This window comes from Cajanus cajan, chromosome 3, assembly GCF_000230855.2.
Source record: "Cajanus cajan strain Asha chromosome 3, NIPB_CcT2T_4, whole genome shotgun sequence".
NCBI classification, from domain to species: Eukaryota; Viridiplantae; Streptophyta; class Magnoliopsida; order Fabales; family Fabaceae; genus Cajanus; species Cajanus cajan.
Genome location: NC_138519.1, coordinates 34,546,806 through 34,559,001, shown reverse-complemented (window position 1 = coordinate 34,559,001; position 12,196 = coordinate 34,546,806). Strand labels below are relative to the sequence as shown.

The 12,196-nt window shown below is 38.5% G+C and overlaps 1 protein-coding gene across 4 annotated transcripts; it reads left to right on the top strand.

The window, feature by feature from the left end:
• Window positions 1-356: 356 nt before the first annotated feature.
• Window positions 357-10,885, top strand: LOC114915377 (uncharacterized). 4 transcript variants are annotated; one of them, XM_083070867.1, is made up of 5 exons: window positions 357-1,420; window positions 1,524-1,605; window positions 2,365-2,433; window positions 10,464-10,559; window positions 10,651-10,885. In XM_083070867.1, exons 1-4 carry the CDS (start codon window positions 1,297-1,299, stop codon window positions 10,504-10,506), a joined length of 318 nt encoding a protein of 105 aa, XP_082926993.1. In that variant the 5' UTR covers window positions 357-1,296; the 3' UTR covers window positions 10,507-10,559; window positions 10,651-10,885. The 4 variants fall into 4 exon arrangements, 1 of the variants encoding a protein (XP_082926993.1); XR_003803352.2 differs by having other exon boundaries at window positions 1,327-1,420; window positions 2,225-2,433; XR_014432422.1 differs by having other exon boundaries at window positions 1,332-1,420; window positions 1,528-1,605; window positions 2,225-2,433.
• The last annotated feature ends 1,311 nt before the right edge of the window (window positions 10,886-12,196 follow it).

Here is a 12,196-nt window from a genome sequence, read left to right as displayed (position 1 = left end):
TCCCTTTTTCTCTTTGGTTCTTAGCCTTGAAATCCCAATTTTATCCCACTTTTACCTTGACCACATTACAACCTAATAAAAGTCCTATTGATCTTTAATTGCATGTGTTTCAAGTTGATAAGATTAGGGGCTTATCAAAGTTTGGTAGTACTAGTATTGCATGATGTGCTTGAGTGCAAATACACACTAAAACACTTGAGAGATGAGAGTAAACACTATCTTGTGATGGTTCTGTCATTTTTGGATCATTCTTTAATTTGACTTGTCACCTTGCTTGCTTTTAATGTTGCATGTGTTCATGGATTGTTGTTTTGCCTTGATGCTTTGAATGTTGTATTCTTTCTTCTTCTTATAAATTTGTGAATTCATTGGAAAGTTTTGAGAAGTTTTGCTCATTGTTTGGTTTTGAGTTTTAGTTTTTATTTCTTTGAGTTTTGGCCCAAAGTGCAAAGGTCTTAAGTGTAGGGGTATTTGATAGTGCATTTTGGTAAGTAACTTTGTATGCATTTATTTGGCCTTTTTGAACTTTGTACGTGTCTTATATTCATATTTTGACTTAGATGTATGATAGTTGTATTATTTCATGATTGTTGTAATTTTTAGTCAATTTTCAGATTTTCACCCACTTTTACACTATTTTTTTACAGGCTATATCTAAAGCACCTAATATTGGATTTGGACGTTTTTGGTGTCTATGAAAAGACAAAAGAGAGTTCTACAACTTATCTATTGGGAGCAAAATCTAGTTTAATTGTTAAGAGACCTAAAAATGCATTGTAAGGTTGCGACCCTGTGCAATACTTTCTGTTTGGTTTTAAATAGTAATGTTAGGATTTGTTTAGTGATATAATTAGTTGATTTAGTTGGTCAAGCCTTTAATTACTCATATTAGACCCACTATATTTCTCAATTAATAGGGGTTGTAAGACTTGTTATGTACACTTTACACTCATTTTTTCATATTTTAGGTTTCTTGCTCTAGAAGCTTCTCTTATTTTCTTTCAACTCTCTTCTTTTCTCTCACGAATTCCTCCCTATTTTGGCCAAGACGCTTCATCTTCTCTATGAACACTAGTACAAAAAATATTTTTAAGAACAAGATTTTAAAATTAGTTAACAGAGGACTGATTTTAAAAAAGACACGGTGACATTTTTATAAATAATGCTACCATTTTTAAGATCGGTTAAAAGTTAACTAATTTTAAAAGACCTTTTAAAATCGATTAAATTTTAACCGATCTTAAAAAATATAGTCTCTTTATCTTTTAAAATCGGTTTACAAAAAACTGATTTTGTATGGTCTATACAAAACCGGTTCCTTCAGTTCTCAATAAACCGATTTTAAATACCTCGCTCAAATTTGCAAAGTCCCCTTCGTTCTCACTCGTACTCTGTCTCGCACCTTCCCTTCTCCCAGCAGGTTTATCTCTCGTTCATTTGTTTTCTCCATTCTCTCTCGTTCGCCTTCATCATGTTCCTCTGTGTTTCCTTTGCTCTTGTGTCACCGTTGTCGTTCGTTGTAGCTAGCCATTCACCACCATTCTCATTCGTGGTCGTTGGCCATTCATCGTTGTTGTTCATCGCCAGTTCGTCAACTCCCAAAAGGTATGTTGTTGTTTGATTATAGCTTGAACCCTGCCACGTTAGGGTTCTTTTCGAGCCACGACTCTAAGAGGTCGAAACACATATTTCGTTACCTAGTTACTTGAGGCCCATTTGGATAATTCCTTTGGGATTATGAACCTCGTCATAAAGAAGAATGAAATGGAAACCCATAGAATGGATGCGTGTTTTCCCCAATATTGGTTTGAATTATTATTCGGAGAGTAGATACATGCTTGATGGGTTTTTTTGACTTGGCCATACACCAAATTGATTATTAAACCCAAGATGATGGGTTTCATAATTTTTTGATTTTTTGGGATGCAGGAGGGTTGAAGACGTTGCAAAATTCTTCTTGATAAGTATAATTTTTTATGACATAAGGCACTCTGAAACTTGATAATGTAGCCACTTGTATTCCCATTGGTAGTCTGTTCCAGTTATGTACATGTTCTTACATATTAGTAAGAACTCTTCTGAAAAATCACTAGGTTGATCTAGTTCAGTTCTTACAAGTTTGCTTTGTTACTTCAATTATCATGCTATATTTCCTTATTCGTTTTTTCTAAGCATGTCTTCCATTTAAACATCAAACTTAATGATTCGTAATTATGCTGTGCAGCTATTTAATTGAAGAAAAGAACTATATGGATCGTGATGGTTACAAAAACGATTATTTTTCTGCAATAAGCTGAACCAAAGCTTCACGAGCTGATCATGAAGGCATTTTAACACTAAGCATTTTCAGTCTTTCTGGAACAGGCATTTATTGCAATGTGGCTTCCACGTGACTGCAATCCGACCACCTACTGTGCCTCCTAACTCATGCAGGTTTATATCTTTTTATAAGAAACCTCTAAATTAGTCATCCAGATACATAGGGTTAGACATTTTAGTCCCTGAAATTTTAAAAATCTTCCATTATAGTTCCTAACTTTAATGAATAGACAACAATCTAAACAAGGAGATAGGCAGCACCCTCTGTTCTTCACTATTCTTCTCTGATGGATTCTTATCACCCTTCAATTGTTTTGGTGATCCCTTTCTGGATAATTCTTTTCCATTTTCCATTGGTTCTTTCAGCTCTGAATTTAGCTTCTTAGGTGTCTCTTTTGAAGCAGGATTTAAATGGTTGATCCCACTGCAAAATACAAATTAATATTTAGAAGGAAATAAAATGAAATGTAATATCCACCAAATAGAAGGAATTTTGTAGATACATATTGGCAAGCAAAAACAGCACATGTGATAAAATCTAACCTTCCACCCGATGGATCGTTTTGCCCAGATGATTCTGATGCGGGCAAAGCTGAGGCAAGAAGTACCAAAGAGCAAGTCATTGGGGGAACCTCACGTATTAGTGACAGAGTGGTTAGGAAACCTGCCAAGTTACTTGATTAGACAGTTTTGAGAATTTCCCTCACTTATATGCGTGAGGTTATTTGTGTGCCATGTGGGCCCTTTACCCATTTTCTGTTATTGCAATATTCCATTCTATATAGTTGTAATGATTGAGCAATGAAAGATAAGAAGAATATTACTCAGCACTCTCTCTCTCTTATTCTCTCTGCTTCCCTCATCCTCTCTCTTCCTGATTCCTCCCTCATTTTCACCTTACCACTGCATCATTGGTGCTTTCATTAGGCTTACTCCATGACTGACAACATGCATACCCGCTCCAAAACCATTGAAGAAGCTCTCACCAAACTCACTGAACAGCACTCCTCCACCTCTGCCCAGATTTCCACCCTTTCCGATCATCTTCTCTCTCACACCACCGCCATTAACCAACTCTCCGACACTTGCCAAACCATCCAAAAAAATGCCCAGACCCAACAAACCATACTCCAGGATTTGCTGTTGAAATGCAATCGTCTGGAAAAACACAAACCACTCCTTCCCCTACCAACATCCACTGGCTTCCCCACCGACCGTAACCTCCGCCTACCCAAGCTCGAAATTCCCCTCTTCTCCGGCGACGGTGTTCTTGAATGGCTCTTCCAAATTGAGCGCTTCTTCGAGTACCATCAAACACCCGAGGAGCAACGGCTCCAGATTGCTTCCTTCTACATGACCGGAGTTGCCTTGCAGTGGTTTGCCTGGATGCACTCAATGGATCTCTTAACCACTTGGGAGTCCTTTTCCTCCGACATCACAAGCAGATTTGGCCCATCCTCATTCCAGAACTATGAAGCCCATCTCTACAAGCTTCGACAAACCACCACCGTCACGGCTTTCATGACGGAGTTCGAGAGCATTTCCAACCGCACACTGGGACTGTCCAACGATAACCTCTTGAACTGCTTCATCTCCGGCCTAAAAGAAGAAATCAAGCGTGAGTTACTTCTCCTCAAGCCTCAATCTCTCTCTGATGCTGTTGGTATGGCGAAGTTGGTTGAGGATAAGCTCGCCGCCACACGCGCGTCCCTGTCGCGCCCTCATTTCTCACGCCCTCCTCCTCTGCACCGCCCTGCGACTTCTATTGCTGCATCGCAGATCTCACGGCCACCATCGCTCCCGATCAAGCGATTAACACCCGAGGAGATGGCTGAACGTCGCTCCAAGAATCTCTGCTTCAATTGCGACGAGAAGTTCGTCGCAGGCCACCGTTGCAAACCTGCTCAATTCCTCTGTCTTCTAGCTGATTCGGAGGATCCATTGTCACCGGTGTTGTCTGAGCCGTGCACACCGGAGGAACCACCTGACCCGGACTCACCGGAATCGGAACCCACACCCACAATTTCCTTCCACGCTTTGACGGGGCAGTCTCTTCCTTCGACTTTGAAAATTTCGGGTCGGGTCAATGGTCACCCGGTTACTATCCTAATTGATGGGGGGTCGACCCATAACTTCATTCAAACCCGATTGGTATCTCACTTGGGCCTGGTTGCATGTCCATCACCTCACCTGAAAGTGACAGTAGGTAATGGAGATTCTCTAGGGTGTGTGGGCCATTGCTCCAATGTCCCCATATTAATGGGCCCTGAAACCTTTAGGGTGGATCTACTAATCCTCCCTATCTATGGAGCTGATATCGTTCTTGGGGTACAATGGTTGGCAGATTTGGGCCCAGTCCTTTTTGATTACAAATCCCTTTACATGGAATTTCACTACAAGGGGTCTTCCATTCGACTTGAGGGCCAAACACATCCTTCCCTGTCAGCCATCACTTGCAGCCAACTAAAACGCTGCGTAGACACCAACAGCATTGCCTCCTACTTCCACCTTCAAATCACCAACACCACCCCTCCTCCTTCGCCCCATTCCCATCCCCCCGAGATAACCACCCTACTCAACCAATTCCCTTCCCTGTTTACAGCTCCCACCTCCCTTCCCCCTCCACGCCCAATCGACCACCAAATCCCCCTCCTCCCCGGCACTGCACCAGTCAATGTGCGCCCTTATCGATACCCACATTTCCAAAAATCAGAGATAGAGAAACTCATTGCCGAGATGCTTGCTGCTGGTGTCATCCGCCATAGCCAAAGCCCTTTTTCCTCTCCTGCCCTCCTCATCAAAAAGAAGGACGGTACTTGGCGCTTTTGCGTAGACTACCGTGCATTGAACACGGTCACGGTCAAAGATCGATTCCCGATTCCGACCGTCGATGAGCTATTGGATGAACTTCATGGTGCCACTATTTTCTCCAAGCTTGACATTCGATCCGCATATCATCAAGTGCGGGTTCATCCAAATGATGTGGCCAAAACAGCCTTTCGTACTCACGAAGGCCATTATGAGTTCTTGGTGATGCCGTTTGGTTTGTCTAATGCCCCCTCTACTTTTCAAGCACTTATGAATGCAATTTTCAAACATATTTTACGTCGTTACGTCCTTGTGTTCTTTGACGATATTCTCATATACAGCACTGATTTCACTACTCACCTAGGCCACTTGCAGCATGTATTACAGCTTTTGCAGGACAATTCGCTACATGTCAAATTATCCAAGTGTGAATTTGCCAACCACACATTAACTTACTTGGGCCACATTGTCTCCTCCATGGGTGTATCTGTTGATCCTGGCAAAATCTCTGCTATCCATGATTGGCCTGTGCCACGCTCAATCAAGCAGCTCCGCGGATTCTTGGGCCTTGCCGGGTACTATAGACGCTTTGTTGCCAACTTTGCCTCCATAGCAGCCCCATTGACTCATCTGTTGCGCAAGGATGCTTTTCTGTGGGGACCAGAGGCTGACCAAGCTTTCCACTCACTTAAATCGGCCTTAATGAACACCCCGGTACTTAAATTGCCTGACTTCGACTCCCCGTTTGTCCTGCAAACAGACGCATCTGGTAGTGGGGTAGGTGCTGTCCTTCTTCAAAAAGGGCACCCCATTGCTTATTTCAGCAAAGGCCTCAGTCCCAAGTTGCAATTAGCTTCAGCCTACGATCGTGAGATGTATGCCATTACGGAGGCAATTCATAAGTGGAGACAGTATCTGTTGGGCCGTCGTTTTGAAATCCAGACAGATCACCAAAGCCTTCGCACAATGATCAGTCAAACAGTGCAAACACCGGCACAGCAACGTTGGCTGGCTAAGTTGCTTGGTTATGATTTCACCATCTCTTACAAACCGGGTTCGCAGAACACTCCTGCTGATGCTCTCTCACGCATCCCCAGCCCTTCGTTTGCTCATATACAGACCACCAAGCCCACTGCGGCAATTCTGGATGCCCTCAAGCATTTCTATGCCTCAAATCCTCAATCGGCAGCTTTGTTAACTGATGTTTCTGCAAACCCAGCGGCACACCCTTCGTTATCCGTATCAGAAGGCCTCATTCTACATAAGGGTCGCATACTGGTTCCGAAAGACTCTTCATTCCATCCATTACTTTTGTCGGAGTTTCACGATTCACCTACTGGTGGCCATGCTGGTGCTCAACGCACCCTTGCCCGACTCTCCTCCATCTTCTACTGGCCCAATATGCGCAAGGATGTTCAGGCTTATGTCAATGCGTGTTCAGTTTGTCAAGCAATCAAACCATTTAATACATCTCCCCAAGGACTGTTGCAGCCACTCCCGATTCCGGGCAATATATGGGACTCTATCTCTATGGACTTCATAACCCATCTTCCCCCTTCGTCCGGAAAAACGACAATCTTAGTGGTGGTTGATCGGTTATCTAAGCATGCTCATTTTTCGGCATTACCCACTTCCTTCACTGCGCCAAGTGTTGCTGAGGTTTTTGTGCGTGACATTATCCGCCTCCATGGGTTTCCTTCCACACTCATCTCCGATCGTGACCCTGTTTTCATGAGTACCTTCTGGCAGACTCTCTTCAAGCTACAGGGTACCAAACTCGCTCACAGCAGTGCTTACCACCCCCAAACCGACGGCCAAACCGAGGTGCTTAATCGATGCCTTGAAACATATCTGCGGAGTTTTGTAGCAGACCAACCTCGTTTATGGCTGCAGTTCTTACCTTGGGCTGAGTGGCATTATAATACATCGTGGCATTCCTCTATTAAGATGACTCCCTTCTAGGCGGTGTTTGGCCGACCACCCCCATCCTTGCGAGATTATCTACAGGGTTCCACAGCAGTTGCTTCGATTGATGACTTGCTGACCACCCGCACTCTCATTCTTAAACAGCTCAAGTCCAATCTGGATCGCGCTCAGCTGCGAATGAAGAATCAAGCTGATGCTCACCGCACTGACCAAGCATTTGCTGTCCACGATTGGGTCTTTCTTAAGCTGCAGCCCTATCGGCAATCGACACTTGCTCATCGTCAGTCCCACAAGTTATCCAAACGTTTTTACGGTCCCTTCCAAATCCTTGACCGTATTGGACCTGTGGCGTATAGATTGAATCTACCACCGGAGGCCAAAATCCACAACGTTTTTCATGTTTCTCTGCTGAAACGTTGCTTGGGGGATCCTAAACCCGCATCCAATCCACTTCCGGCTGATTTCTTGGGGTCCTGTCCTCTGTTACTCCCTGCTGAAGTCCTAGACACTCGTCGCGTCTTACACAATGGCACTGCTGTTCCCCAACTCCTGATCCGTTGGCAGCACCAGGGTCCAGGGGACGCAACGTGGGAACCACTGCACGAGTTCACCAAGGATTTTCCTGACTTTCACCTTGAGGACAAGGTGGTTTTTGAAGAGCAGGGAATTGATGCGGGCAAAGCTGAGGCAAGAAGTACCAAAGAGCAAGTCATTGGGGGAACCTCACGTATTAGTGACAGAGTGGTTAGGAAACCTGCCAAGTTACTTGATTAGACAGTTTTGAGAATTTCCCTCACTTATATGCGTGAGGTTATTTGTGTGTCATGTGGGCCCTTTACCCATTTTCTGTTATTGCAATATTCCATTCTATATAGTTGTAATGATTGAGCAATGAAAGATAAGAAGAATATTACTCAGCACTCTCTCTCTCTTATTCTCTCTGCTTCCCTCATCCTCTCTCTTCCTGATTCCTCCCTCATTTTCACCTTACCACTGCATCAGATTCTATCTTTATCTTACTTTCCTCTCCCACATCACCATTTTGTGCCTCTCCATTTTGTATACCATGAATATTGTTTGTAAGGACATTTGCACCGTTCATATGATGCCCATTCACATATCCATTGCTTTCTGCTTCAGCTTTCAACCGCTCATTTTCTTCTCTTCTCCTCCTAGCTTTTTCCGGTGCTTCTTCCCTTCTAGTGGCCCCAAGTGCCTGCCGCTGTTCAATGATCACATCTAACTTCTCCCTGAAAATTGCAGATCCAACTACTCGATTGACCAAATTGCATAAGATTTCTAGTTTAACACTGGCATCTTCAAGGCCATAATGTCCTCGTTTTATAGTTGCTTCACAGTGCTGTAGTTCAGGAATATTGATCATCTCTAGGAAATTGCATAAATATTCTGTCCAATTAATCATTGTAATCTGAAAATTAAAATGAATGAGATATTGTCACAATAAAACAATAATGAGAAAATCATTAACCAAGTTACAGAGGATATTGAAATAAGAAATATTCAACTGGGTCAAGCCATCTCAATATCTCATAAAATATGGACAATTGTCTATTAATAACAGTAACAAAAAAAATGTATGTGAGTGAGATGGTAACCTTAGACTTCATTTTAATTATTTTTTAACCTTATTTTCCATTGTCATTTTGCATCAAGAAGGACTAAAGTGAGTGATGTGTATGCATAGTCAGAGACTAATGGAGATTTTTAAAATTCATAGATTAAAATATTTAACTCACAATTCAAAAGACTAATTTCAGAATTTAATCTATCCTATATTCGCTTTAATTAAAATCTGAAAGTTGAAAGAGTACTGATAAAAGTGCCACTAATATTCTCCGCCCAACGTCCCCCATTTGGTTTCCATTTTTAATCAAACATTTTTTCACCTGAAACCACATCACACATTTTATAATTTGGTTTCTATAATTAAAAGAAAGACAACTACCCATTCTTACTAATAATATATATTGTTATTAATAATATATACTGTTGCCTATTCCTGAATCTCAATATTTTTCTTTTTCTCCTACAATCGTTTTCTTCTCTTAAAATCCTTTAAAAAAATAAATATACAAAGGCTTGTTTCTTGTACTAGTATGTATAGTATTGGTTTAATGTGCCTGGTTAACATACCAGGTGGAACCTAGGTGGACGTTTTTCAGTGGGATCATTATAATTTTTCAAGTTGAAATTCATTTACTGTATATCTGTTATTTAATTCTCTTTGCATCTAATATTCTTTAGGCTGCCAGTGGCCTGTTACTATGCAAGACTGTAGCTAGCCTTTGATTCATCAAAGATGAATTGCATCAGCAATGATTGAGACTATGCCGTAAATAAGTATACCCTTAGTTCCATCATTAGTAGTTGAAGTCAATTAAATTCTGTTTATAGTTGTAGGCTGGTAGCTTATTCCCTGATGTTATACCAAAATGACAAGCTATTTTGTCAACATCTAGATAAATATTGTTAACTGAAGCTATATATATATATATATATATATAATTTTTATCGACTTTTAGTTTAGGTTGTCTTTTTAATACTATCATTAATCATGCATTATTAATCACATCATTATATATAGTCAGATTACTCCACTAATTCTTAAATTATTTGAATGTTTTCAATTAATTAGGTGCTTATTTTTTTAATTAGAAACCTAAACTACATGATAAGTAGATTTCTGATATTAGTTTTTGAAAACTTGAAATTAAAAAAAAAAAATCATTTATGATATTTTGTTCTATGAATTAGCTAACGTTGAACTTTCATTATTTGTATAAGTCTTTGTATTTGACATACTTGATTTTTGGATAAGGGAAATGATCACATATATGGATTTTTGGAACCTTAGTCAATCCAAAAAAGTGGGAACAAGGCTAAAGAAATACAAGTTTACATTCAAAATTGGATGTTTGACTCAAATAAAAAAGTTTATTTGGCCCCTTACTTTTCTGAGTAAATCTACTTTTATATAATTGATTATAATTTTTTTATAAAAACTATTTTCTATCACTAATAATTTCTTAATGTAGTGTTCATTGGCAGCTTCTAGTTATTTATCCTATGGACAACATAGTTGTATGCATTTGCTTGTTGCATAAACCTCCTCCTGTGGACTTTAGACAATTATTAGATAAGTAAGTTGTTTGAAAACATCTACTTTCTTTTATTGATTATCATTACATTTGAATTTAAATTATAATCATAATGTCATTTTATCATTAGCGTCATGAAAGGATATCATATACTTAAGGGTTCAAAGTTTAAGAAAAAAATGAGTTGAGTCTCTCCTAAAGTAAGATTTTAATTCTAACAATGATATTTTTTAAGTAATTTTGTTTTGAATTACTATTAATATTGAAATTGATTTTATATTCTTTTTGTAGTCTCATAAACAAAAAGGAAACTATGAGTGTGGATACTATGTAATGAAGACAATGCATACTATTATCGATTCACAAATAGTATCTAGGTGGATTGAAGTAAGTTTTACAATTTTGAAAGTTTTTCTTTTGAGTTCTTATTTTATATATTTTATGAATTATTACTAATTGTTCTAAATTTTCTTAACAGATATTTATAGATCGATCACCATTACCGCTAGAAGACATAAACACCATTAGGGAGCAATTAATGGGCCACATTTTTTATCAACCATTACATTAACTAGTTTGCGATTATGTTTTTATAGTATTGCTTTAACTAGTTAGGACTTACATTTCATTGAACAATGTCGTCCATTTATGTATTACATGTATATATATATGGCTAAACTATTTGATTATATATATGGTTGATATTTATCATCTCTTCTCATTTGTATGCAATTTGGTTCATTGAGAAGTAACGTAAAAAATATAGATATTTTGGTTAATTGAAAACATCTGAACTGCCTAGTATTTATTCATTTGCAAGTTTTGTTCGGAGACGCTCCCAAAACAAGTCAAACATTCAAAAAAAACTTCACCACTTTTAAGATCGGTTATGCCATAACCGATCTTAAAAACCTTAGTTGGGACTTTTAAGATTGGTTATGAAACAATCAATCTTAAAAATGCACTTTTAAGATCGGTTGATAACCGATTTTAAAAGTCTAGCTTTTTAAAATCGGCTCTTTTAAGATTGGTTACGGAACCGATTTTAAAAGTTAAAAATAACCAATTATAAAAGTCTTTTTTCCACTAGTGGAACAAATTTGTGTCTGGACAATGATGGAGATGTGCGGCTAAGTTCTCTTAATTGATTTAAGTTTTCGATTATGTGATAAAATTCTCTCAAATCCATATTCCTTCTTTCTCTTATTTTTGTTCTTCAATTAATTTTGAATTAAATTCATCATTATGGATTTTATTTTTGATTAATTGAAGAAAAAAACTAATTTGAATTAATTTTAGAACACCGAATTGGATTCAATTCATATTGGAACAATATGAAACAAATTTGTCTTCATAAAGTTTTCATAGAGCACGATTGTATTCTTCATTCTTTAATTTGAATTAAACATTAAATGTTGGAATTTAGATTATATTTTTTTTAATACAATAATCAGAACTTGAATTGATATTTTATACGATTAGATTTTCAAATTCGTGATTTTGTAGAGTTTAAATTTTAGTTTATAATTATTGTTCATAAAGTGTTCGATAAAAATCTCTGTCTCTAATTCTTGATAAAATTCAAGTTCTTATGAATTATGAACTCTGTAAAGATGACATAGGTTGTTCCCTACACTCCAAATAATTTTTTGAGGAGAAACCTAGTTTTATTTGATAGCATTCGACATCGTTATTAGTGTTAAGGCTTCTTTTCATACTTATGGGTTTGATTTAAGACATATTGTGACATCAAGGTTGAAGTGAGGACTTTTAATTTGATTTTTCAGTTGTTGGTTTTCCTTATGTTAGAAATATTGTAAAGGCCATTGGGAATGGCTAATTATTTTCTTTATCTATGTCGCTTTGATTATTAAAGTGTTCTTTAGAAAAATGGCGATATGAACCTTTTCTCCGAAGGAGTTTAGGTTTAAAAACTTATCCTAATTTCTGCTTTTATTTATAATTAAAGGAATAATGTTTTGAATTGCTAAAGTTAGCCTATGCTAGAAGGTTAGAGTAGTATG

What these genes read in the sequence shown, in the direction of transcription:
- LOC114915377 (XM_083070867.1), top strand. Translation starts at nt 1,297, where the DNA reads ATGGTCTATACAAAACCGGTTCCTTCAGTTCTCAATAAACCGATTTTA. An exon ending in ACCTTCCCTTCTCCCAGCAG is followed by an intron (nt 1,421 to 1,523) that starts GTTTATCTCTCG and finishes CGTTCGTTGTAG; the next exon opens with CTAGCCATTCACCACCATTC. An exon ending in GTGCCTCCTAACTCATGCAG is followed by an intron (nt 2,434 to 10,463) that starts GTTTATATCTTT and finishes TTCTTTTTGTAG; the next exon opens with TCTCATAAACAAAAAGGAAA.